Source organism: Rhinolophus ferrumequinum, chromosome 18 (assembly GCF_004115265.2).
Source record: "Rhinolophus ferrumequinum isolate MPI-CBG mRhiFer1 chromosome 18, mRhiFer1_v1.p, whole genome shotgun sequence".
Classification (NCBI taxonomy): Eukaryota; Metazoa; Chordata; class Mammalia; order Chiroptera; family Rhinolophidae; genus Rhinolophus; species Rhinolophus ferrumequinum.
In genome coordinates, this window is record NC_046301.1 from 47,950,968 (window position 1) to 47,977,655 (window position 26,688).

Here is a 26,688-nt window from a genome sequence, read left to right on the forward strand (position 1 = left end):
GCTCTGGTCTCCGCCCCTTCCCCCCGCCCCAACGGAAAATCCGGGTGGGAGGGGGAATGGGGAGGCGGCCTGGGGCGTCTGGCTGAGGGAGCTGAGGGCGCGGCCGAGCTCCCCTAAAACTGCACTCCTCCCACCCTCCCCAACAACAACACACACACGCTGCAGAGTCCTTTGGAACTTTTATTACTGGGGTTAGGGAAGGTTCTGATCCCTCCGCGTATCCAGCCGCCCACCCCAGGCTATAAAGAGAACCTAGGGGTCCTGCCACCAACCCTGGGATCCACAGCCTTAGAATCCCAGCAGGTGGGGCTGGAGGGAGAGGGGCTGGAAGGCAGAGAAAGGCTGGGCTGGAGCAAGAGCATCATTTGGGCTGGCCAGGGGACAGTGGCCACAGTTGGGGCGGGAGAAAGTCACAGTTTGGGCAAGGGCCGCAGTATGGCTAGTTTGCGTAGAGTAGGGGCACCGTAGCACAGGGAACAGCATAATCCAGACAACAGCGTGATATGGGCTGGGGAGGTCAGGATCGGGGGTGCCCGTTTTGCCAAGTAGGGTACAGCTTGCTCAGGGTCAAGGTAGGCTGGTCTAAGGTCAGGATTGTTGGAGGGGACTGTGTTGAGTCCCTAGCGCCTGGCCTCCGTGACTCGCTGATGAGTGAATGTACGAGGGGTCAGACAGGTGCCCAGCATGCCCCCTGGCCACCCAGGTTTCCAGTCTAGCAGAGGCTGCTGATTTCACTCTTGCTGCAACCCCACTTGCAGCAGTTGCTGGAGATGCCAGCCAGGACATCGCGACTGCCCCGCAGAGTTCCTGGAGTTCCCTGCCAGCCGGGGCGGCCCCCATAGAATGCCTGGGGGAACTTGGTCAGGGCCAGCCACTCGCTGGAGGCCACTGCCTCATCCAAGTCGCTGTCTGCATCTGGGTCTGCATCGGGGAAGGCGTCCCCTGCAAAAGATGAAAAGAGTTAGTGCTTGGGGCTCAGCTTCTGTCACACCCAGAGTTCTGGCTTCTGGTTGGTCTAGCTACTTTTCTGTTCATGTTACACAGCCTTGTGGTTAAAGGTTTTGATTCCACTGAGGCCTGGGTTCCAGCTTTGGTGAGCAGATTATTCAACCACACTGAGCTTGACTTGCCTCTCCTATCATTTATTTTCCCTTACTCCGTGTTTATGGAGGACCTGATGGTTAAGAACATGTGTTTGGGAGCCAGACTAACTAAACACTAATCCAGCTTCTCTGAATTATAGTCCTGATCAAGTGACTTTACTTCTCTGAGCCTCAGTTTCCTTGTCTGCAAAGTAAGGAAAATAATAACTCCTACTTTCTAAGGTTTTTTACAGAGTAGAAGAGTTAATTAATACCCATTTAAAAAACTGTAGAACTGTCTAGCACAGGACAAGCACTCAAAATAACATTGAGCATTTATTGAGCACTGTGTGCCAGACACTGTTTGAAGGGCTTTCGTGGATGAATTCCTTTATGCTTCTCAATGAGAACCCCCATGAGGTGGGCGCTACTATTACAACCCCATTTTCCAGAGAGTAACACTGAGGCCTGACTCAGTAGAGTAACTGCACAAGAACACCCAGCTATTGAGTTGTAGAGCGGTTATTGGAACCCAGGCAGTGTATCTTCTAGGTCCACATTCATACAACCATCATCATCAGCATCAACTATTTTTTTTGCCAGGCCTCTGCCCTTTAGGAAACTAGGCCCCCTGCCCCCAACTTGAGCCCAGACTGAGCCCCCTACCCAGCTTGGACTGTGTCCTTATCTGTTTTGACTAATTTTTGCCACTGAACAAACTGGTGAGATGCAGGGACTATGCCTCCCATTTGCAGATAAAGGGGCTCAGAAAGTAAAGGAGGATCCTCCACTAGGTGGTCAAACCTGGCCTTGGACACACTGCACCCCCACACTTCCTTCCCCAAGAGGCTGGAAAGCACTGCAGTGACAGCCTCTGAATGGTGTCCTCCCTGGCATGGTGTAAGCAGCAGCCTTGCTCGGTGCAGGGCTGGGCACATAGCAGGTGCCCCAGAAATAGTAGTCTGTCCTCTGACTTTTAGCCCATGGAGTTGGCTTGCACCCTGCCCCCCATCCTAGCTTTACAGCTGGGCCAAATGGCACAGCTTCCAGGATGGGCCAATCTCCCCATCTGCAGATTGTAGGGCAGGGACGCACCTGACCTGGCCCCTGGTTTCATTTCTGTCCCTGGCTCCTTGGGCCTATCCCGTGTCCCGTCCCTCCCCCCTCACACACACACTACCTCTCCAGCCTCACCCAATGCTTCGTGAGCCAGGATGTCTGATCGCCTCCACCGGGAGCCTCCGCAGGTGAAGATGACCGCCCGGATGAATTCCCGCCCGCAAAGCTTCACTCCGTAGGGTGCTGCCCGGGCCTCGGCCCCCAGCCATAGCCCCCCAGCCAGTGTCCACATGGCTAGCAGCAGCAGCAGTGGGCGTTTGGCCATGACGGACAGGGATGCCTGGGATGCGAGAGAGGGCACAGCAAGGCAGTTTCCCAGGGGTCGGTGCCTCTGCTGCCTCCTGGTCCCCATTTATACATCCTGGCTCCCCCCCTCCTGTCGTGGAGGAACCAAATGACCTCCTTTATCTCTTCCAGCAGAGGGGAAGCAGGCATACAACCCCCTACCCCGACCTTTCCCGTTTCCCCAATTAAGTGATAACCTTTCGCCAGGGATAGGATGACGTGGCTGGCTCACTGTCATCTTCAACAGAGAGTGGCAAGAATTTAATTCAGCAGAACCCAGACGCCTACCAGACAGGGAGAGAGAGGGTGCGGCCAGACCCCATACACTTCCCAGGGCTGGGGTCCTGGACCTCCGCTATAACAACAACTATAGTGAGCCCTTACACAGCACGGGCTGTGGAGCCAAGCACTGCTCTAAATATTTTTATATTTGTATAATCTATTTAATCCTCCTGATGACCTAGGATAAGCCTCAGAATCTCCTGGAGGGCTTGATAAAACCCAGATTGCTAGGCTCACGTGCAGAGTGTCTGAGAATCTGCATGTGCAACAAATTTCCAGGCCATGCTGATACTGCTGGTCTAGAAACCACACTTTTGAGAGCCACTGGACTAGGAGATTAGGACTATGATTATTCCCACAGTACAGATGAGGAAACCGAGACACAGAGAGGTGACATAAGGTGCCCAAGGTAGGCTAATAAATGGGGGTGAGGTGGGAATTGGAACAGAGCTATTTGGCTCTAGAATCCATGGTCTTCGAGGGAAATTTTTAAAGATTATATATGGGGACAGAGCTTCAGTTTTTGCAAGATGAAAAGAATTCTGGAGCTGGATGGTGGGGATGGTGTACAACAGTGTGAATATACTTAATGCCACTGAACTGAGCACATAAAAATGGTTAAAATGGTAAAATTTATGTTGCATGTATTTTTCCACAATTACAAATAATAAAGTATTTAATTGATACCCTATACATAGAGGAGATGTGACACGCTGGGAAATGTTTAATAATGGCCTCTCCAGAAAAAAACTGAATTGTAGCAGTTGTCGGTTTCTGGCCCATTTCAAGCTACCCCTGTGATGTCAGCGTGATGTCCCCCAATTCCTGAAAAGTTAAAAATCCGTTCTCATGAGTCAGTATAGCTGGCTCCAGGATACCACTGAAAGATGAAAAATTTACATGTGCAATTTGAAACATCATTTTAAACAGGGTACTGGGTCATCATCACTCAGATCAGGAAACAGGACAGTGTCAGCACCACAGATGGTGCCCTCACCCCGTATCCTCCCTGGTCACAATCCCTCACTTCCTCCAGAGGTAACTGCCATCCTGACTTTAGCCTTGATCATTTCTCTGCTTTTCATTAGTTTTAACACCAACATGTGCCTCTCTAAAACACAGAGCTGAGTCTGTTTCTTTCTTTTCTTTCCTTTTTTCATTCTAACAAATTATACTTTTTATTTCACACACAGAAAAATGCACAGATCATTAGTGGATACCTGGAAGAATTTTCACAAATAGAACACATTTCTGTAACCACCACTCAAGTCCAGAGAGAGAATATTCTCAGCCTCCACCGAGAGCAGGGCCATGAAGCTCCATCATCTGGGAGGAGGAATATGGAAGAATTGGTGGACTTACGTGAAAACTATGACAAAAATACAAAAAATTGATAAGTACTTGGGTGAGGTACATGGAGGCTCTGCAAAGCTCCTGTTTCCCATTAAAATTCACCCATTGCTTTTACATTCATTGGTGGATCATGTGTGTGGAAACTATTATTGTGGTGTTTGTTTATCAGGAATTACCCATTTATTTCACTCCTTCTACATTTATTATTACTTATTATTTGGAATTCTTCTGTAAGGCAGATTTCCATCTCCATCGATTTGTTTATTCAATCATTTCTTTACACCCATATGGACTCATGAATAGTTATGTTGGTCCTTGGGTTATAATCCAGTACTATTGTTATTTTGTTGCCCAAATTGTTCCATCTTTGACCACTTTCACTTGACTCCTGCTGTAAACATTTTATTGCAGGCACTGTTCTTTTGACATTTTTTTGTCTGTTTCTTTGAGTTTGTTTTTTCTTTTCTTCCACTTCCTTACCTTCTAGCACCACAAGATGTTCCAGGTTCATCTTGTGTTTTCCTCACCTAGAATCAGCCATTTTCTCAAGGAATCTAGGTTCCCTTTATTGGAGAATGGCATTGGGAAACCAACATCTGGATGCTGGGTGTGCTCATTGCTACTGGGGGTGGGGGGTTATGTTGTTGCTCTTTGGCCCTCTCAGCTAATAGCATTGCTTTTTTTTAATATTGAGGTAAAATTCATATAAAATAAAATTAACCATTTAAAACGTTACATGTACGTCACGTGCACACACAGTTCATAGCAGCACTATTCAAAACGGCCAAAAATCAGAAAAAAAACAAATGTCCATCAAAGGATGAATGGATAAACAAAATATGGTCCATTCATACAATGGAATATTACTCAATCATAAAAAAGAATGAAGGGCTGATACATGTTACATTGTGGGTGAACCTTGAAAACATTACACTGAGTGCAAGAAGCCAGACATAAAATGTTACATATTGTATGATTCCATTGATATGAAATGTCCAGAACAGCAAATCCATAGAGACAGAAAGCAGATTAGTGGTTGCCAGGGCTTCAGAGGAAGGAGGAGTGAGGAATAATTGCAACTGGCTTTTCCTTTGAGGTGATGAAAACATTTTGGAACTAGACAAAAGTGATGGTTGCATAACATTGTGAAATACTTAATGCCATCAAATTGCTCACTTTAACATGGTTAATTTTATGTTATATCAATTTCACCTCAATTTTAAAAAACAACAATAGAACTTCCGATGATGGGCAGAGTTGGGTTTGAATCCCATCTCTGTCTGTTTCCTGCTGTGTGACCTTGGGCAAGTCATTTAACCTCTCTGTGCCTTGGTTTTCTCACCTGTAAAACACGGAGGATTCAATAAGTATGTCAAATTCATACAACAGTCTGTGGCACGCAGTAAGTTCTGCTTAAATGTTATTTGTACTTGACATATTCCCTTTGGATTGGAACTTTATTCCTTTGTCCTTTTCTTCATGACAAACTCATGGCCTTGGTTGCCCCCTGTAGATGCCTCGGGTCAAGGGCAGTGCTCCAGAAGGCAAGAGTCATGTCTGACTGTACTACTTTGAAAGGGCTTATGAATAATATGCTCTCCCCCTCTGTCTTTTCTCTCAGCAACTCTCCAAGGACGCACCTTTTTCCCTTTCATCTGTATCCCCAATGCCTGGCACAGGGGCTGGCAAAGAACAAGAATGCCAGGAAATTTTTGCTGCCTGACTATCCAACTTTAACTGACCAGCCCAGAACCAGAAGCCCCTTTTGTGCCTCACACAGAATCCAAGTTTTGAGCCCAACTGGGTAGATCTACTTCACCAGGCTGTCTGGGGACTTCGGTGAGATTATGTAAAGTGTTTAGCGTCCTGCATAGCACATAGTAAATGCAGTGGATTGAATGGTGCCCTGCAGAAGGATAGGTCCATGTCCTAACCCCTGGGATCTGTGAACGTGATCTTATTTGGAAAAAGCGTTTTTGCACATATAGTTAAGGATTTTGAGATGAGATAATCCTAGATTATCTGGATTGACCCTAAATTCAATGACAAGTGTTGAAGATTGCAGAAAGAAGTGACAAAGCCATATGAAGACAGTCAGAGATTCGAGTTGAGGGGCCAAAAAAGCCAAGTCATGCCTGAAGCTGCCAGAAGCTGGAAGAGACAAGAAAGTATCCTCCCCTAGAGCTTTTGGAAGGAGCGTGGCCCTGCTGACATCTTCATTTTGAACTTCTGGCCTCAAGAATGGTGAAAGAATAAATTTCCATTTCTGTAAGCCACCTGGTTTATTGCAAGCTGTTACAGCAGCCATAGAAAGCTAATACATAAGTGTTAGGAAATGTTATGTGCTACCCATATCATTATTATTTCATTATCATTGTTATTTTGGTCCGCATAAAATTGCACCAAAATCTTACCAACCCCAAATAAAACTCCTCTCTCCAATCTTTTTAACTGATTTTTTGTTTGAATAGTTAATATATTCAGGTGCGTCAAAAAACAAAAAGGCTAAGAAGGTTTACACTGCAGAATCTCGCTCCCAAGTCTCAGTTGCCCTCCTTTCCCCCTCAGGTAGCCCACTTCTCTTGATTTCCTGAGTATCTTTCCAAACACATTTACAAACAAATATAAATACAGGTTCTTATCCGCCCCCCCACCTGTTTTCATATTAAAGGTAGCATTAAAATTTTTGTTGTGGTGGTAGTAAATTAGACATAACATGAAATATACCATTTTAGCCATTTTTGTGTGCCCATTTCAGAGCCATGAGTACATTCACGTTGTCGTACAACCATCCCACCATCCATCTCCAGAACTTTTTTATCTTCACAAACAAACTGTGTCCCCATAGCCTCCCCGCTCCCAGCTCCTGGTAACCACCATTCTCCTTTTTGTCTCTATGGATTTGCCTCTTCCAGGTACTTGATATAAGTAGAATGATACAGCGTTTGTCGTTGTCTAGCTTCTTGCACTTAGCATATGCTTCATGGTTCATCCATGTTGTAGCACAAGTTAGAATATCAGTTCAAGATAGCATGTTTTACACAACAATCTTCTTCACCTTGTCTTTTTTTTTTTCACTAAAGAAATGCTAGAGATCTGCCCTTCCCAAACTCCCTTTATGCACGCTTGTTATTTTTCCACAGCTGCGTAGTGTTCTGCTGGGTGAATGCCCCATGGTTAATTTCACTCCCAGAGACCGATATTTTTCATCTGTTTGTTCTTAGGCTAACACAGCAGTGAGATTTCTGGCTTGAAGACTATGTGCATTTGTAATTTTTACAGAGATTGCCAAAATTCTCCCCTTGGGGGTGAGATTCACACTCCTTCCAGCAATGGATGAGTCCTGTTTCTCTACAGTCTCACCAACACAGTGTGTGTCAACCTTTGGACTTTTGCCAGCATGACAGGTAAAAAAATGGTATTTCATAGTAAAGAAAATTTGCACTTCCTTCACCACGAGCAAGGCGGAGCATATTTCCATGTGCTTGAGAGCTATTGATGGTTTTCTTTTTCCTCTCTGGTCACCTTTCTTGCTCCTTATTCTTTGGGGTTGTGGATCTTTTTCTTCTTGATTTCTAGGAGTTCTTTATATATTAAGCAGATTTGCCATCTGGTTAGGAAATGAGTTGTAAATATTTTCCCCAAATTATTTGTAATTTCTCTAAACTTTTGAATTAATGACCATGAACATTTATTGAGGATTTGATACATGCCTGCTTTTGTGCTCGGCATTGTAACCACACTATCTCATTTCAACTTTATTAACCCTAGTTTTCATCTCTAGATGACTAGAGCATGCATCTCTGAAAAATAAGGACATTTTCCTACATAATCATAAAACTATTTTCACACCTAACAAAACCTAAAACAATCAATCTTCAATATTGTCTTACACCAAAGACATCTTCAAATTTCCCTGAGTCTCCGAAATGTCTTTCTAGTGTTGGCTTAGAGTAACACTGGCCAATAGAACTGTCTCTGATTACAGGAATGTTCTATATCTGTGCTTTCCAATATGGCAGCCATTAGCTACATGAGGTTGTTTTATTAGGTTGGTGCAAAAGTAATTGCAGTTTTTGCATTATTTTCCCCAACCTTTTAAACCGCAATTACTTTTGCACCAACCTAATAAATGTATCCAGTGCAAATGAGGAATTGAATTGCTCGTTGTATTTTACTTTAGTTACTTGTAGTTTTAATAGCCAAATGGAAAATTATAGGTCAATATCCCTGATCAACATAGATGAAAAAATCCTCAACAAAATATTACCAAACCAAATTCAACAGCACATTAAAAGGATCGAACACCACAAATGGGACTTATCCCAGTGATGCAAGGATGGTTCAACATCCACAAATCAATGTGATACACCACATTAATAAAACGAAGGATAAAAATCACATGATCGTCTCAATAGATGCAGGAAAAGCACTTAATAAAATTCAACATTCTTTCATGATAAAAATCTCTCAACAAACTGTATTCACAGAGAACGTACCTCAACATAATAATGGCCATAAATGACAAGCTCACAGCCAATATACACTCAACAGTGAAATGCTAAAAGCTTTTCGTCTAAAGTCAGGAACAAGACAAAAATGCCCGCTTTCACAACTTTTATTCAACATAGTATTGGAAGTCTTAGCCAGAGAAATTAGGCAAGAAAAAGAAATAAAAGGCATCCCTCTCCTCCCAAAATAGCCACGTAGGAGTAGTGGCTACCATATTGGACAGTGCACATTTAGAATCTGCTTTCCTGACCCAAATACATCCTGCCTGTCTCACTGTCTTCATTCCTCACCTCCCAGTTGGCCCTCAGCCTTTTGCAATATGATATCTGTCCCCCAAATGGCAGTGAACCCAGGTCTCACCCAACCCCACCTCTCCCAAAACTCTGTCATACCTTCATCAATCCAGGCAAAGCCCTCATCGATTTCATTCCCACCCCCCACCCCCGTCATCCCAGATCCCCAGTTCTTTGCCTTTCCCAAACCATTGCCAGCATCTCTAAGGCATTTGCTGTGTGATCAGGTAGATATTCTTGAAGAACAGGATGTATCATTTTGTATGTTTATACTTCTACTTTATATGCTTATGGGAGTATGTTGCAATTGGCACAATGACATCTGTATCCTTTTAGCTATGTGATACATTGTGTTGTTTAAGAGAGTCAAAGTATTTATTAATTTATTTCCTTCAGCTTTTTTCAACAGTGGGGGTGGGGGGTAGGATAAGTTGACACATGTTCATGTTCCCCATGCATTTTCTCTAAAAGCCCGAGTAGTTAGAGAACTGTCTCTCAGATTTTTGTTATTTTTATTTGTAAATCTCAGTTTATTCCTTTCTTTTCCAACCCTTCCTTTCAGCATGATGATGCAGTACTTATAGGAATAGATTTCCGTGGTTATCTTAACTCATTAAACTCCTACTTGCAAGGTATTTCCCAAAACCTGTTTGAGTGTCCCCTGACATTACATTTCATTTTATCCATGGTTATATCTGCAGTGTTTATAAAGCAAATATATATATATATATATATATATATATATATATATATATATATATATATATATAGTTTTTCTTTTATCCTACTGTGTGCATAATTTGAAAAGTTTGTTCAAAGAACCAGCCTGCTAATCATTCACTGCACCTCATGTATAATAAGCAGAAATGCATCGGCTTTGTGATGAATTGCCAGCATACCAGAAGGACATCTTGTTTGCATTGCAATGCACAAAGTGTCAGATTCTTATTTTGTTACTCGCTGGCACATTAAGGGATAGTTTTTTAAATTTATTTCTTTTTTCCCCCTCCCTTTTAGCAAAACTCCATGGAGACCTCTTGATCTTGCCACTTGGGTCAGGAACAAGGGTGCCTTATTTTAAAATGCTATAGTGTCTGCAATTCACCCCATCAGCACTACATTTAACAGCTTTCACCATTAGCTGCCACAGTATTCTGTATTATGCAGCCTTTTTATTACATTTTTCTAGTTACTAGGAATGGACACCTATGTTCCATCCAATTTCCCACCTCAGTGGACATGCTCATCTGGTGCAAAACTTTCAATGAATATAAAACTTTGAACAGAACTGCCAAGTCATAGTTTTCCCAATTTACCGGGGAGCCAATAACTGGCTTAAACAAGAGAGAACATTTATTTATCTCTGCTGGTGGACAGCCTGGGGACCCCAGGTCATTCTGTCAGTTGCTCCTCTAGGGCAATATATCCAGGGACATTTGGCTGTGTCTGGAGACACCTTTGGTCGTCACACCTGGCGAGGGGTGTACCACTGGCATCTAGAGGATGGTGACCAGGGATGCTGCTCAATATCCTGCAATGCACAGGACAGCCGCCCACCCCATGACAAAGAATGATTTGGCCCCAGATGTCAATGGTGCTGCCTGACCTAGAATAGCTCACACTTCTTTTTTTGACTGACTTGTTGAAGAGACTGGGACAGTTGTCCCGTAGTGCACCCCACCCTCTGGATTTGTCTGTTGCTTCCTGATGTTGTCATTTAACTTGTTTGTTGAGCCCTTCCATTTCCTGCCAACTGGATGTTAGGTCGAGAGACTTGATCAGAGCCAGGTTTAACATTTTGGCAAGATGTGTCCTAGGGGAAGCTGTGAACTTCCTTTTGCATCACATTAAGAGGCCCACAAGGCCCTCGGGTCCTCGTACTGTGATACTGAGCTTCATCAAAGCTAACCCTGGTGACATTCTGGCCTCTGTAGTAAAGTCCATTCCCCTACACCCAGCGAGCCCTCTGGTCCCCTGTGCATATCTTGTTCCTCATCATTCTCTCACCCGATGTTTTATAATGCTCATGATGAGCAGTGCCTCAATTATTTCATTGGATTTTGCAAAATAATACATTTTTTAATTATTTCAGTCCTGTTTTTTTTTTTTTTTTTTTTTTTTTTTTTTTTTTTTTTTTAAGCTGGCATTCTTCTTGGGCTCTTTGGTGACTGTGAAACACATTACCTTCCCAAGGTAAGACCATACTTAATTCCTTACTTGTAATTACCAATGTTTCCAGGAAACAGTTGGTCAAGATTCACTTCCAATGATATAATAAACGTGTTTTTAACTTGCAAATTGAGATTTAACATACATGCAGTGCACAGATCTTAAGTGGAAAGCTCGGGAAATTTTAATATCTATATACCTGTGCTACTGCCATTAGATAAGAACATAGAACATTTCTAGCCCCATACTGCACTGCCTTCCCTGCCATGAAAATTTATAATGAATATTTGTGATTGAAGAAATGATCTCTAGGTGTGGCAGTGCCCATCTTGGAGTTCATAGACTTCAGGAAGTGGGCAAATGGGTGGGAGGTAGAAATAGGGCTTCTAGGTCCCGCTCCCACATGGCTGGCCCTAGAACCCAACCTGTCTCACAGAAGTAGCTGCAGGGACTGAGTGACTTGCTTGCCAACTGGAATGGATCCTGGGCACCTCCTGCCTGGAAGACTCATTAATTTGGGGGAACTTGTCAAAACGGGCTCAGCTGGCATTTCCATGCAGACTGGGGCTGCTGCTACTTCTCCTCTTTCATCAAGGGGCACATCAGGGGCAGCAAAGCACACTGGAAAGTCCCAGAAAAGGAGAGAGGTTGTCTGGGCTCTGCTGCCACCAGCTGTGTGACCCTAGGGGAGCTACTTCCCCCTCTGAGCCTCTGTTGGCTCACCTGTCAAATGGGGGTAATATCCTACTTTGCAGGGTGTTGGGAGGATTTCATCTGGCTACATTATCTCTCTGACCTCACCTCCTGGAACTTACCTCTTTGTTTATTCTGCCAGAGCCAGATGTTTGTTCTTGCCCTCATATTTTGGTTCTGCAGTTCTCTGCATCTGTTTTTAGGGGCCTGCTTCTTCTCACAACTCAGGTTCAGTTCTCATGACCCCACCTCAGGTAACATAGGTTACATACAGCATCCTCACACTCTTCCTGAACACCCTCTAATGTTGCTCCTACAACCCCTATAAACCTATTTTATGTATTAATTTCACTGATAATTGTGTCTCCTCCTAGTAGAATTCAAAGTCTAAGGACTTGTCTGCTTACTTCACTTTTACAGCCTGGGCCTTGCATGGAGGAAGTGTAATTTTGGTTGAACTAGGAAACAGAAGCTCAGAGAGGTGGAGCCACTCTTTCATTGTCACACAGCAGAACTGGAGTTAGAACCTTGAGCTCTAAGCCTTTGCTTTCTTTTTCCTCCCTTCTCTGACTCTGGCAGGGACGAGGGAACAAAATTTAACGGGATGTCAAAAAACTCAGTCATCAAGATAATTATTGTTTTCAAAAATCAAAATTAATGCAAAAATATGATCAAAATATTTTTTTAAGTAAAAGACAAGATCTGACCCTGCTTTGACTCACCTCATCCTATTCCCAGTCCTGGTGGATCCTGTCTTTATTAAAAACTTTAATATCTTGTTCCTCATGGATTTTTTTCCATTAATTTTGATATTTAAAAAATATTGCATTAGAATATTACCTCTCTCGATGACTGAGTTATTGCGCCCGAGGCGCTCACCTTTCTCTTTCTACTCCTCCCCTGGGGAAACTGAGGCATGGAGGATTGGAAGGGGGGTGCAGTGCGGAGCTCTGCTGAACTGCCGGAGCTCCCCCGGGCGGGGCCGGGCACTGACCTTAGCTTATCGCGCGCAGTGGAAGCAGCTAATTAAGTCCCCCGCCTGCGGGAGACCTTTCCCTGCCAGCGGGGCCGAGATAGCCGCGGTGACCTTTACGGAACCCAAGGGGCGGGGAGGCGGGAGAGGGAGCGGCGACCGCGCTTAGGAAGGAGGTGGCGAGGTTGGGGGTAGCTCCGGGGCTGGGACCTGGGCTCAAACACCGCCTCGGCTCCCCACGTCCAACCCATCATCATAGGGCGATGGGGGAAGGGGAAAAGCACCCGTGACGTCATCGAACCCCGAGCCTGGCCTCAGCCACTGACGTCACAGTCAGCAGGCCTGCGTCATCTCATTCCTCCCGGGACGTCTGCACGCGAGGTCAACAACTGGCCGACCAGACAAGGGAGAAGTCTGAAAGGAGAGATCTTTCCTTTCTCGCCCTTTATATTTGGTAAGGAGCTTATAGTACGCAGGAGCGGACTACCACTCCCAGCAGGTCTTGCGTGCTGCGCATGCGCATGGCCTCCAGTTAGCGCGGCAAAGCTTCGGGGTAGATTGAACTAGAAGGCTGGTTTTACAGCCGCAAACCAATCCCGACCTCACAGACCCCACCCCTTTATTCTTAGCCGCTGCTTCCTTGCGGGACTGACGGGCTCCGCTGCCTTTAAGGGTTCAGTTTCGTTTGATGGACATTCCTACCGACGAATCAGAGCGCCGGGAAGTCGAGAGGGTGTTGAAAAGCGTGCCTTGGGACCAATAGCTTAATGTTAGGGCCCAGAGCTGTCCAATCACTTCTCCCGGCGTCGCCAATCACCCTGGACCCCGCCCCCGGCCCGTGACGTAAGTAGGGTGGGTAGCAACAGTTGCCCCGGTGAGGGAAACGGAGGCGCCATAGCCACGGTAGTCGTGGCGACCAAGCAACCCGGCAACGCGAGTCAACAACAACAACTGCCCGGCCGACCCCCACCCCCACCCCCCCGGTCTGGCCCGGGGACCCTGGCACGTCCCGTCCCACTCCCAACATCTCCTCCAAGACCTCTGGAAAGCCCTTCTGTGGACAGAAGTGGGGAGAAGCCGAGGTAACAGGGGCGGCCCCGGGGTGGCGGGCCGAGACGAAGAGGACGGCGGGATCGGGGCGGTGGGTGTCGCTGTTAATAGTCCGGGGGGAAGGGGCGGGCGGTCAAAATGGCGGCGGCGACTGTCGGGGCCGTGGGGGCGGGGGCCGGGGCCCGGCTGGGGCGACACCACCCGCCCGGCCCTGCGGCCCGGCCCCCACGAGGGGCGGGCGCTCGCAGCAGTCGGCTAGTGGAGGTCGGTCGGCCAGGGCGGGGGGCTTTTATATTTGGGGAGGTGCGGAGGGGCGGGCCTGGGGAGATTGGGCCAATAGGAGCTAGGGAGGGTGTGAGGCGGGGGGGAGGGGGTGGCTGAGGCTGGTGGGCGGGGCCAGTCCTTAAGGTATAGGCGGGGCCGGCTGGTGACCCCCCCCAGGAACCCGTGGGACAGCTAACCCTGACGCCTACAGCTCTCCAGAGCAGTGGGAGGGCACCTGTGCCGCATCCCTTTAGAACAACCCCCACCACCAGTCTTCCCCAGGACTCAGTGCCTGCCACAGCTGAGGCCTCAGTTTTCCATCCTGTAAAATGGGGAGAATCATTGTCATCGCCCCTTTTCCTAATTCCTTTCAGGAATCTCCCTCACTTCATCTTTAAACTTTTACCCCATCTACTGTTTCTGAATGTTTGATAGATTAACTGTTAACTAGTTTTTATTTCAATCCTGCTGTCAGCACCTACAGCTGCTTTCTGTCTGAGCAGAGGCAAAGAGACAAAGTTTCATGGAGAAGCTGTGGGCTAGGAGTATGGCTTTAGCCTGGAGGACTTGGTTTGCAGAAAGCGAATCCTGTAGCACCCAGGAGTGATCTTGAATGACTGAGTTAGAGGAACAGAAACTTGATTGCTTCTCTGTGGGCTGATGCTGTCCTAGACCTGGTGTGTCCCTGGGCAGGGGGCTTGTCCCTGGAGATAGGACCATTCCTAGCTGTTCTGCCCATCCAGGTCTCCTTTTCTGGGAATGGGGAGCAAATGGAGCCTGAGGAAGTTTCTTAGATTTCTTAAGCTGCTTCTGATGGCCACACACATGTTTTTGTGTCAGTGAAGTTGGTGTCAACTGGGTCACATGTCACTGAGGAGGTACCAGCCTTCAGAGCCATCACACCAAGATCAGAGGGAAAGGGAAATAAGTGCTCCAAGTTTGTTAGAGGAGAATCTGAGGGACTACTTTGGCAGGTGGCAAAATCTGCCAGCTTGGGGAATAATTGTTTTTTTTTTTTAATAGTCAGCCAGGCCAAGGCTACTTTCCTTTTTCTCCATCTTTCTTTGGAGCTTGGCATCAGCAAAGCTGAGTGGCTGTGTGCAAACTGCCATTTTTAAAACCAATCAATAAACTTCAAGAAAAAGGATCTTGCTTCAGGTTCTCCCAAAGCTTTCCCCCAAGAATTTGAGATAAGGCTGTGGGGCGGGGTGGGGGTGGGGTGGGGTGCTTCACTTCTCCAGGGAATTTTCCACCCCTCTGAGAGGTGGGAAAGTTATGAAATTGGAGATTAATTTTTGGTACAAGTCTAGAAATAACCAAGTTGTCAGAAAGATCATTACCACCTGTTAGAAAGGCGAATTTTGAGCAGAAGATGATTCCGATTTTTTACTCTTGCTGACTGCCCCTCCCCCCCATAACTTACTTTTCATGGGCTCAAGCCCAAAGGGGTCATTTGACTCGGATAGGGAACACTGGCTTGGTTTGCTTGTCCTTGAAACCATCACCTGCTTTCTAGCTTTGTGCTCCCAGGTGAGTTACTTAACTTCTCTGGGCCTCAGTTTTCTTCAGTCTAAGTTGGGGGCAGGGGTCATGGGCAATGATTTTAATTTCATGTTGCTATTCTGTGGATCCCATAGGAGAATACAAGTTGAGCATCAAATACATCGTAATTGCTCAAACTATGTTGGCTGCTACTGTCATTATAATGATTGTTGCTTCCTGCTCAGCCCTCAGAATTACACCGTTGGTGTTTATTTTTATCATTTTAAATCTGGTGAAAGCTTAGTGGCTAGAAAGGTTGACTCACTTGCTGGGCTGTGTGGCTGGTGATAGGGATCCCAGGAGCTGGATGCCAGGACTCCAGTGTCTAGTGGGAAAGTGTCACTCTCCTAAAGCCCTTAGGACAGTAGCCAGAAAGAAAAATTATTCCTGGGCCCCAGGCCCCGACTCAACCCCAAGCCTTCCAGGAGGCAGCTGGGTGAGCCAGGGGTGTGGATGTCGCAGGAAAGGTGTCTCTGGGGCTGAGGTCCTCGTCCTCCCCTCCCACACGTGTCTCAGCATTTTGGGGCTGAGGACAGGGGATGGGCCAGGCAGACCCCCGAGAGACGTCGTCTGCACAAAGCAACTGCACAGTGCATAGTCTTCCTGGCCTAGGAGGTTCTTTTTGGACTAGGAGGCATCACCCACCCCTGTAACACAAGCCTGCTGCTGGCAGGAAGCAGTAACTTTTTCACAAGGTCTCACCAATCAGTAGATTCGACACTCATAGCAGTGTGTTCCTGACCCATGGACCCTCCTTTGACAGTAAAAGTTGAGCCCCACTGTGTTCTAGGAGCTGGGGATGGAGTGATGGGCTAGGTCTCTGCCCTGGGGGAGCTTCCTGTCTGGTAATGGAGGGAAGAGTAACTATGACTAAGAAAATAAACAAGGAAATACAGGGCCAGGAAGAAAATAAAACGGGAGTATGTGCTCCAGAGTGCTGGGGGGAGGGGCACTTGAAATCCAAGAAGGTGACAAAATTGAGCTGAGACCTGAATGATAAGAAGGAGCCTGTGGTGGAGGATGGGGGTGGAGGTAAGGAGAGCATATGGATAGGGGGACGAGCTGGTGCAGGAGGAGGCCTGGAGCATTTTAGGAATGAGAGACATTGTGGCTAGAACATCCAGAGTGAGAAAGGCAGGGACTGGAGGAGCCAGATCCCAAGGGCCCTGGAGGTCCTGGGAGGGACTCTGGATGTTATTTATGCTCTGTGATGGGGAGCCTTGGAGCCTTCTGAATAAATGAGTGACAAGATAGTATTTGTGCTTTCAAAGGATCTTATAGACTCTAGAGGCAAGAGTGAAGCCAGGAGCTAATGACAGGCAGTGGCAGGGTCCAGGCAGGAGGTGATGTCTGCTCAGGCTAGCGTGGTGCTGATGAAGATGGAGAACAGTGCCTCGCCTCCAAATCTATTTCGAAGGAGTTATTGACAAGTCTTAGAAACTAACGGGATATAGAAAATGAGGGAAACCCACATCATTGCAGTTAATTTCCCCATTTCCCCATAAGTCCTGTAGTGAAGCCATTCTAGAGATCAGGAGGATGAGTTTTCTTTCCCTTTCCTCAGGAGGGCCTCATCTAAGACATAAACCATGTGGTCATAGGGTCTGGCATACAGAACAGGTCGCCAACTCTGGCTACCAACTGTTTTTGTGGCCCATGATCTAAGAATGATTTTTACATTCTTAAATGATTGTGTGTGTGTGTGTGTGTGTGTGTGTGTGTGTGTGTGTGTGTGTGTTGGGGATATTTTATGACATGGATAATATGCCATGACATGTGAAAATTATATGAAATTCAATCTCAGTGTTGAGTAATAAAGTTTTATTGGCACATAGCCACACTTACTTGTTTACATATATCTATGGCTGCTTTCCCACTGCAATGGCAGACCTGAGTAATTGCAACAGAGATTGTCTGCCCACAAAGCCAAAAACCTTGACTGGCCCTTGTATAGTTTGCCGGCCCCTGATCTAGAGTAATTGATTCATTCTCCAAAGAACATAGCTGTTGGCTTTGAAGATAGGACAGCCATTAGTGCTTTTCTTGGCAGTTTCATTGCCAAGGAACAGATTTGCTTCGTGATTCCCTTGTGTCATGTGCCCTGCTCTATAAAGAAAGGGATCTCATATTTTAAAAGATGGGGAAAGCCTCATGCTCTATAGAGATTTGTGACTTATTCCTCTCTAGGAAATACCCTGCGGAACTCTGCTTAACCTGGTCATCCACAAATGGGAAAAAAAAGTACTCCTTGGTCAAATAATTATGGGAAACTTGGCATCCTGTATTGTCCCTTCTGGAGACTGACAATGGCAGTGCTAAAAAGGCCTCCCTCTAACAGAGAAGTTGGTTTTACTGTTTTATCCATCTCTTCCTCCCCTTTTTGAGCTCAGCCTTTCAGCTCTCATCCTGTCCCTGAGTGGAAGGGATGAGTCCTGTGGGCTTTGTATCTCGAGGAGGAGAAAGCACCAGTGAGTGTGGAGCTTTTAAAGCCCTCTCCTGGTAGATGGGGTCACAAGGGGCCAGGTCACCGAAGGCCGAGAAAGCCCAGGCCAGGGTTTCTCAGAAAGTGCCCCCAGGGCACCTGCCTCAGACTCATCTAGGGGTGGGAGTAGCTCAAACGCAAACTCCAGGGTCATCACAGACTCTGGGCAGTGTGGCCCGGGAACCTGCATTTGACTAGCTTCAGGTGATGCTGATGACACCTGGGTGCCTCCTTCCAAGAGCTCGAGGGTCAGGTCTGTCTCTTTCCCTCTCCATCACCACCTGGCACAGATATTTGTGGAGTGAATAATAACAATAGCAGCTTCCAGTTCTCAGTATTTGTTGGGTGCTGAGCTGATCTCATTGGATTTTTACAACAGCCTTGTGAATCGGCTGTTCTCATCACACCCAGGTGACAGATAGGGAAACAGGCCCAGAGGAAGGTCAGTCTTGATCATGAGCTGAGCCAGAGTTGTGTGATGGTGTGAGGAGCCCCTGGGAGGTGGCCCCTCTAATGTAGGAAGGAGTTTGGGGAGGGCAGGGGCTCGAGGCGGACGTCATCTCCCTGTGCGTGGCAGGCAGCCCCCTCTTTCCTCTCCAGGTGGGCAAACTCCTCCTGCTGCCTGAGTCCCCGACAGGGAAGCACTGAGACCAGCCACCCATCCGCCCTGCTTGGTGGATGGCTACCCATAACCTGGACCAGGGCCTATCCCATCTGCCTCTGCCCCTCTGTCCCTGATGACTTGGCCTGGCAGGGAAGGTGGCCCCAGAGCTCCGCCAGCTCTGTCCTTGGCAGCCAGTGGAGCCCTGTGCGTGGGCACACCCAAGTACAGACAGAAGTCCCCATTTCCTGTGTAGTCCACAGCCCAAAGCAGGGAGGCAGGGCCTGGTGGCTATGTCCTCTTTCTTGGAGCTTTGTTAATGGGCCCTGGCCAATGCTGTGACCCAGAGCCATTGCCTAAGTGCTGATCCTGCGCCACGTGCTCGGCCAAGCTTGCCCACATGACCAGACTGAACTCTTCAGCAACCCACACTGTAGGCCTACTGTCCTCCCATTTCACAGGCTGGGCAGTGGAGGCCCAGGGAGGGGAGGTCCTTCCCCACGCCACACAGGAGATAGCCAAGTTCAAGTTGTGCATCAGCCTCATCCAGGGCTTGCCTCTCATCTGCCTTGCCCCCTGCTGACTCGGACATCTCTTGCATTTGGCATCAAAGGGTAGAGTGGGAATCTCAGGAAGGGAGGACCCGGGAACCACTGTGCTGCCCAGCATCCCTCAGGCTGCCCCGGTGGGCTCCCTGCTCCCCATTCTGCTACTCTAATGGGATCCTTGGCAGGTGGCTAACCTCTGGGGGTAAGGGTTACCTTTAGGTCTCCCGACCTGAAAATCTACTGATTGTGAGAGATAAATGAGCCTGGCTCTCTGAGTAGGGCTGGGGACTAAGAGCAAGTCTAGGGGGCAGGGTCAGAGAGACATGAGTTCAAAGGCTTCCGTCCCCGTTGCTGTGTACCCTTTTGGCAGCTCACCCTGGAGCCTAGCTTTGCTCATCTGTAAAATGGGCATAGTGGCTCATCCCTCACTGGGCTGCTGTGAGGTGGTAATAATCACAGCAAAGCCCTCTGCGGCTTCTCATCAAGGAGCACTAGTTATTTTTCTCCTCCTTCCCCTTGAAAATCCCACTCTTAGTCAGACCTCAGGCAGGGCTTTCAAATTCAAATAACTTCTGGGGCAAGGCAGGGCCAGGAAGGTGTGGGGCTGGAGCTTCACCTCTGAACCACTCAAACATTTGTTCCACCGTCCTTAGATGCTCAGGAGCTGGGAAAGGGGCACATTAGTGCACGGTGGGGGGTGGGGGCGAAACCGGCTGCCCGTCCCCTGCGGAGTCAGGGCTTAGGGAGAAGGGGGTGCAGCCTGGCTTAGCCCAGCACCTGGGAGAGGGACTGTGATCCTTTCGCCACCAGAAAAGCTGCCTCTGCCTGGTTAGATGGACCCCATTCTGAGGGCAGCAGCAGCTGCGGGGTCTGCCCTGTAGCCCTAGAAGGGCACCCTCCCTGCGATGAGTTCACATCTGGAGTGTCCACCTATAACTTCCCTTAGGCAAAGGCCTGAAAGCTTCTGTGGCCCCAAGCAGTTCAGGGGGCTTTTTGAGCTTAGACATCTTCCTGGTGTCTGGCACCCCACTGGGAATGATACTCAGCCAAGAATCCAAGAGCAGATGGCGGGCAGGTAGGGAGCTCGCACAGGCTGGCTGGCACACAGCTTTCCCCACGACTTTCCTTTCCAGCAATTAGCTGGCTAGTCAGGTGCTCAGAGCACCCAGGGTTCAGACTCAGTTTTGGTGCTTCCCTGCTATGTGGCCTGGGGCAAGCTTCTTAACCTCTCTGAGCCTCAGCTCCTCATCTGGCAGACTGAACCCAAACTCAAATGTGATTGTTGCAAAGTTTAAAAGGAAATCATGTACAGAAAGCACTCAGTTACAGGGCCCAGCCTGCAGGAGCCCTCAGAACTGTATTATCACTTGTCCCTAGGTAAGGGCCCAAGCTCGCCCCAGCCCAGGGATCCCCCAGGCACCAGGGGCTGCGACAGAAGAAGGCAGGAGTCCTGGGCAGGGTAAGTGGAAGAGGCACAGAGCAGCCTCGTCCATACTCAGTGCCCTTGCCGTGATGGGTGGATTCTATCTGGCCACCAGCCTCGGGATTTAATTAAGTTAGTGATGAACCCAAACATGTCTCTAGAGAGCCAGGAGCTGTCCCTGGTTTCCTCTGCCTGTAGATTAATTCTTGTTTTTCCTTCTTCTTTTTTTTTTTTTTCCTTCTCTTCCCTCCTCCCCTTCTTCATCCCAAGGAATAAAAAAAAAAAGCCTTATTATTACCATTTTCCCCACTGTTGGCATGGCAACACAGGCATACGTTACGGAGCTACAGGCAGCCCCACAACCCTCCCAGCCACCACAGGCCCCGCCACAGGCTCAGCCCCAGCCACCGCCACCACCATCAGTGGCACCCCAGCCCCCCCAACCCCCCGCCACCGCCACCACCCCCCAGCCTCAGTATGTCACCGAGCTGCAGAGCCCCCAGCCCCAGGCGCAGCCACCAGGAAGCCAGAAGCAGTTTGTGACGGAGCTCCCAGCTGCCCCCACGCCCTCACAGCCGGCTGGCACACCCGCCCCGTCCCCAGTGTCCCAGCAGTACATCGTGGTCACCGTGTCGGGTAAGTGAATGTGTGTGCAGAGCCAGTGTGCTCTGAACAGCTCTGAGAGGAGCTTTTGGGAGCGTGGCTGTGAGGGCAGCGTGGTGATGCCCTCCCACTGTCACGTACTGGGCCTGTCGCCAGGATGGCAACTTTTAAACTCTCCAGGATTCCCGGGACGGGATTTGGGGGGTAAGTGTCTGGGGACGGACTTGTCAGGCCAGGCAGGGAGGCCTCTGGGCCCTCAGCTCCTCCCGACCAAGGCAGCTCTTAGCGCTGTTTCTGTCTGTCCCCAAGTAAGATGTCACTTAAAGAAAGGATTGGGCAGTGGAGTTCAAGTTCACACGCCTCTTGGAGAGGAGGGTGAGCATGTGGCTGCTGTGCTCTGGCCCTGGCCTCACCGCTCACCAGCCCCGTGGCTACCCTGCCTCTGTTTCCTCATCCGGAAAAGTATCGTAATGGCTTCGTGGCTCGGGATGTGTGTGAGGTGCTCAGGGAGGTGCTGCAGGGAGATCAACTGGAGAACCTGAGGCTTCGTCTCGCCTCCCCTCCCGTTTCAGTTTTGGCAGGACTTAGGGGCCATGCAGGGCTCTTGGCTGGACAAGTTCAAGAGCATGTGGCCAAGGTCTCCTGTTTCTCACTATGGCCGCTCCTTAGAGCCATGGAGCAAATGACCAGGAAGCTTGGATTATGACACCCATGGTTCCTGCCTACATCACCTAACCCACGGCCCAGTTCCTCCTAGGACGGGGACAGGCTGGGCAGAGGGAACCAGGAGCAGAAGGTTGGGACAAGCGGTCACTCCCCTGAGGAGAGGGTGCAGCTCAGACCAGGATAGGGCGTTGTTAGTGGTTTTCACTGTGGTATGAGGAGGGGGGAAGATACAGCAAAACCCCAAGCTGAGGCTGACCTGGTCCTTCCGGAGTGGGAAAAAAAGGGATGGAGGTCACAGGGCATCGTGGGGGGCTGTGGAAGCAGGTGAAGACTGAGTTTAGGACGACAGATGACAGAGACTCATATCTGTGGCAATGTACGTGGCCTGTGGGACCAGGACAGACATAGCCAGGTATCTGGGCAGCATCCTGGAGGCTCCTGGTGGTTTTGGGGTTCCCAGGAAGGGCCATGGGGTGGGAGCATGCAGGGGCTCAGAGCAGTGACTCTACCACACAGATGGTATGGAGGGATGGCACATGAGAGCCATGCTGAGCACACCAGCTGGAGGCCAGGCTGTGGGCATGGCCAGGGTTGCGGCCATACATCTCCTGTGGGTTCTCAGCACTGCCCCGTGATCCTGCTACATTTCCTCCCCAGCGTACCCCTCACTCTCCGAGTAACCCACTTCCCCTCTTACCTCCATCACCTCCCTTTCCGTCTGTGCTCTTGACCCCTCTGACCTTGCTGCCAACCTCACTGGGGACAAGGCACCATCACGTGATAAGAAGGACCCCATTTCCCCCAGCCAGCCTACCAGCTCCTGGTGTCCATCTGTGTCCACCAGCTCGCGTGTCCCAGGTCACCCCTCCAGGATTGGCTCCTGCCGTCCTGGCCTTGTCGCTTGATCCCTATCGTACATGCTTTGCCACCTGCTCACAAAGATGAAACCGCTCCATTTTAACCAGGACCAGCAGGTCCTGCACCTACTCCAGCTACTACCAGTGTCTTCTCTTCCCTTTAAGTCCGAATTCCTCAAAAGATTCATCCTGCCTTCCTCACCCCAAGCTCTCTCTCAGCCACCTATACCTTTTCTCTCATGTCCCAGATGGAGTCACCGTCCTCTCAGAGACGCCCTCCTGTCCTAGTCTCCACCCACATCCCTGCCACCCCTTCTCTGCCCCCTTTGATGCTTCCTCCTCTTCTCCTGGCCTCATCAGCAGTGCCCTCCTCAGGCCTTCGGCCTTCTCTCTACTCCAGTGACTCACCTTTCATGGTGGCCGTTTCCAGTGTCTCCGCTTTCGATGCCACCTCTATACTGACAATACCCACAGTGAAGTCTGTGCCCTGAGCTGCGGCCCTGGACCCCAGGATCCTGTGTCCAGCCTCCTGTGACCATCCACTTGGTCAAACAGGTCTCTCAAGCCACCATGGCCAAATGGACCTCTGGACTTCTCCCAATTCAAATCCTGTTGACAACCGTCGATTAGCTCCTGTCACATTCCAGCTCAACCCAGATGATTCTGAGGCAGGTGGCTCTGAGTCACTCTGAGAAACCCTGGCCTGGACTTTCTGGGCCCTAGGAGATCTTGCCCCCTGTGTCCCCTCCCATAGGAAAAGGCTTTAAAAGCTCAACACTTGCTGTACTCCTGCTGATGGACACACAGCCTTCCAACTCTGGCCTGCGAGGCCTGTGGGCTGCCTGGCCCTACCTGGTCCCACGGCCCCCCGCACCCCCGCTCTAGCTCCACTGGCCTTCCTGTGGCTCTGCTAACCCCCCAGGCTCAGTCCAGCCTCTAGGCTTTTGCAGTGTCTTCTGCCTAGAGTACGCCCATCCTAGACTTTGTGGTGGCTCATCCCTTGTGTTCTTCCAGTCTCTGCTCAGATGCCACCTCCCTGATGCCCAGACCTCCTCACCCCCACTCTCACTCCCTGTCTCCTTACTTTGCTTTAATTTTCTTCTTAACATTCATCACCACCTGCAGTGGTGGTGATAATGATGTCCACCTCCATGTCCGTGAGGGCAGCAGCGTTCTGTCCCCTGAGTCTTTGTGGAATGAAGTGCTGGCCTGACCCAGCGCAGCCCTCACAACCTGTCAGCCCCTGGGTGGCCAAGAGCAGGCGGGAAGCCTTGCCTGGTTCTGCCGGAGGGCTTTGCTCAGCCTCCAGGACACTGATTGGCCCTGGATCTCCTGGCTGCCGGCTTTAGCTGCCTTCTGGTTCAGGGTCCCTAGAGCAAGGGTCTGGAATGGGCACACAGCTCTAGGCCCCAGAACTCCCCAAGTCCCAGCCCCTCTCCTCTCTTCCCCTCAGCTTCTCCAGCTCCTTCTGGCGCTCCCCCAGGGAGGCCCCATGCTTAGAGGTCAAGGCCAGGAGAGGTCTTTGGTTCAGAGACCTGGGCAGGACTCTCACTAGCTGTGGGGCCCAGGGAAGTGGCTTTCATCCCCCACTCCCCACCCCTAGTCTTCCCACCATGCTACCGGGCACTCTGGGTTATTGAGATGACTCTTGGAATCCCTTCTTTGGTCGGGCAGTGGCTTAATCATCTTTCACAGTGATCCTGTCCTGGGGGATTTCATTTTCCTGCTTCTCCTGGCTCTGGTGGCAGTGAGCCTGTCCCTGGAAGGGTGACTGGACGATGCTTCCTTGATCTGTTCCGAGGAAGGGGAGGTTGGCTGGTGCCCTGTTGCTGCTCTGTTGACCCCTCCCCCCATCCCTTGCAGTGATTTCCCAGGGTTCCTCCATGTCCCTATCCCAGGCTATTGTCCCTTTGCATCTAAGGGTAGCCATTGGGCCATGTGAGCCAGTCCCCGGGTGGGAGGGTGTGTGGGGGGGTGTAAGTGACACCAGTGAAGGCTGCAGCAAGGCGCCTGGGTCTCCTCCAGGGCCAGAAGCAATCTGAGCTGACCAGGGACCCAGGGAGTCGAAGGGAGGGAACAGGGAGCGGCCTGGACCCAGACCTGGAGTCCAGGCTGGCAGCCAGCTGGGAGTAGCAACAGAAGGCAGGTCATCCAGCTCGGTTCTTGCAGGCTCTGCCCTAAGTTGCCTCTGGATGTGATGGAAAGGCAGTTCAAGTTTCCCTGCTCAGAAACAATCCTCTAGCTCCAGGAATCCCATATTCAGAGGCCACCAGACTCTTCACCGGAAACTTGAGGCAGAAGGAGGGTGCTGTGGGCCCTGGCAGAGTCCCCAGGACAGTAAAAGCAAGCCTGCCCCCCAGGGATGGGGCTGGGCTTAAGGTGGGCCTGCGTCCAGCCTCTTCCCTGCTTCTCTCTGGGAGCCCCTGGGAGTCCAAAGGACTTGTGCCCAGGAAAGTGATGTGAAGGGTGTCGGGGGCTGCGGTTTCCCCACAGATGGGGACACCAAGGTCAGGACAGACAAGGAACCCAGGACCCGGGGGGAAGCAGGGACCCAGAGCCCCCCTAAGAGCCCCTGACTGAAATCATCCCTGGGAGCAAAGGACCAGGAGGTAGAGGGCCAGACTGCCCCATCTGTTGTCTCTGGGGAACAGGCCTCCCTCAGCCTCCCTCAGCCTCCCCAAGTAGCTTGTGGCATTTGAGGCATGAATAGGTCTTGAAGGGGAAGTATGGGGTGCAGGGAGGAAGACAGGCTCATTAGATTGAGGGACAGGAAATCAGCTGCCACTTCCTGACTAGAGACTTGAGACGGCGGGGCCCTCCCTGATCTCATGCACATGCCCAGAATGGAGACGGCAGACAGATGCAGGCGCTCTCAGACTCCATGTCCACCCCCCACCCCACCCCCCCACACACAGGTTGGGAAAGACACAGACGGGGCACAGAGGAAGCCCTTCATCCAAGGAGTAGACTGGAATCTCACCTGCTCATCCTCATGTGCGGCCTGGCCTGCCCTCCTGACCTGGCAAACATGGGGGTCCCCGCCTTGGGGGCCACCCCAGAGGCAGGAGACAGGCAAGGCAAGACTGCTTCCCAGGCTTTCCCGTGCTAGGCAGATGTCTGATCTCAGCAGGTCCCCAGGCCTCCAACTGCTGAGGATCCCTCTCAAGAATCAGCCTTGGTGTTTTCATCAGAGCCCTCAGGGCCTAGGACGTGTCTGGGGCCAGCCCCCCTACTCACTGCCCATCCTGCATCAGGCCAAACTTCCCACGGGCCTCCTTGGTTGGGCACCATCCCTTGGGCTGGGTCTGGCTCCCTGTGCCCCACAGACACCCAGGTGTGCCGGGTTCCTCACGTGACTCAGGGTTTTCTCAGGTTTCTTCCAGGAGGCCGTCTCAGTGAGGGCCTCCTCCCTCACAGCTCAGGGAAGCCTAAGTGGATGCAAGGGAAGATTCTAGCAAAACAAGAATCCCTGCCTCCTGGAGCTGGCTGCAGAGGCAGCTGGCCTAGCAGGCATGGTGTTGTCCTAATGCCTGCCCCACATGTGGCCCAAGGGAGGCTTCCCTGGGAGGCTGAGCCCACCCTGGGAAGCTCTGGACCTTGTGGTGTCCCAATAGGCCCTGTACCCATGTCTGAGTGTGTATCAGAGCCTGTCCTCTACCCACATACCTGAATCTGCACACCACTGCCCTTGGGGCCTTAGCCCAGGCATAACCTGCGACTCTGGGTTCCATGCATGGTGTGAGGTTCATGAGGGCACAGACATCGGCCTGAGTCCTGGCCTGCCTGTTCCCAACCGGGTGACCTTGGGCAAGTCACTTCCTTTCTTCTTGTCTCTGCTGTTTTATCTGAAATCAGGGTGGCAGGCAATTAAAGTTTTATCCATCTCCAGGT

The 26,688-nt window shown here is 50.0% G+C and overlaps 2 protein-coding genes across 4 annotated transcripts in view; one reads left to right on the forward strand and one right to left on the reverse strand.

Moving 5' to 3' along the window:
- Positions 1 to 176: 176 nt before the first annotated feature.
- On the reverse strand, positions 177 to 2,591 carry RLN3 (relaxin 3). Its single transcript, XM_033134877.1, has 2 exons — positions 2,277 to 2,591; positions 177 to 942 (listed from the first exon to the last, which is right to left on the reverse strand). Exons 1-2 carry the CDS (start codon positions 2,551 to 2,553, stop codon positions 713 to 715), a joined length of 507 nt encoding a protein of 168 aa, XP_032990768.1. The 5' UTR covers positions 2,554 to 2,591; the 3' UTR covers positions 177 to 712.
- Positions 2,592 to 12,952: 10,361 nt separating this feature from the next.
- The window catches only part of RFX1 (regulatory factor X1), a 31,438-nt gene continuing 17,702 nt past the window's right edge, over positions 12,953 to 26,688 (forward strand). Inside the window, exons 1-2 of one of the 3 annotated variants that reach the window (XM_033134427.1) lie at positions 12,953 to 13,215; positions 20,942 to 21,307. In XM_033134427.1, coding sequence (XP_032990318.1) covers positions 20,989 to 21,307 — 319 coding nt within the window. In that variant the 5' untranslated portion in view covers positions 12,953 to 13,215; positions 20,942 to 20,988. Of the gene's footprint in view, positions 13,216 to 13,622; positions 13,844 to 20,941; positions 21,308 to 26,688 lie in introns of those variants that run through there. The other 2 variants (XM_033134428.1, XM_033134426.1) reach the window with 2 other exon arrangements.

Coding starts and splice junctions, on each gene's coding strand:
- RLN3 (XM_033134877.1), bottom strand. CDS start 2,553: ATGGGGACCAGGAGGCAGCAGAGGCACCGACCCCTGGGAAACTGCCTT. Junction 943..2,276: donor CCTGGCTCACGAAGCATTGG/GTGAGGCTGGAG, acceptor CATCTTTTGCAG/GGGACGCCTTCCCCGATGCA.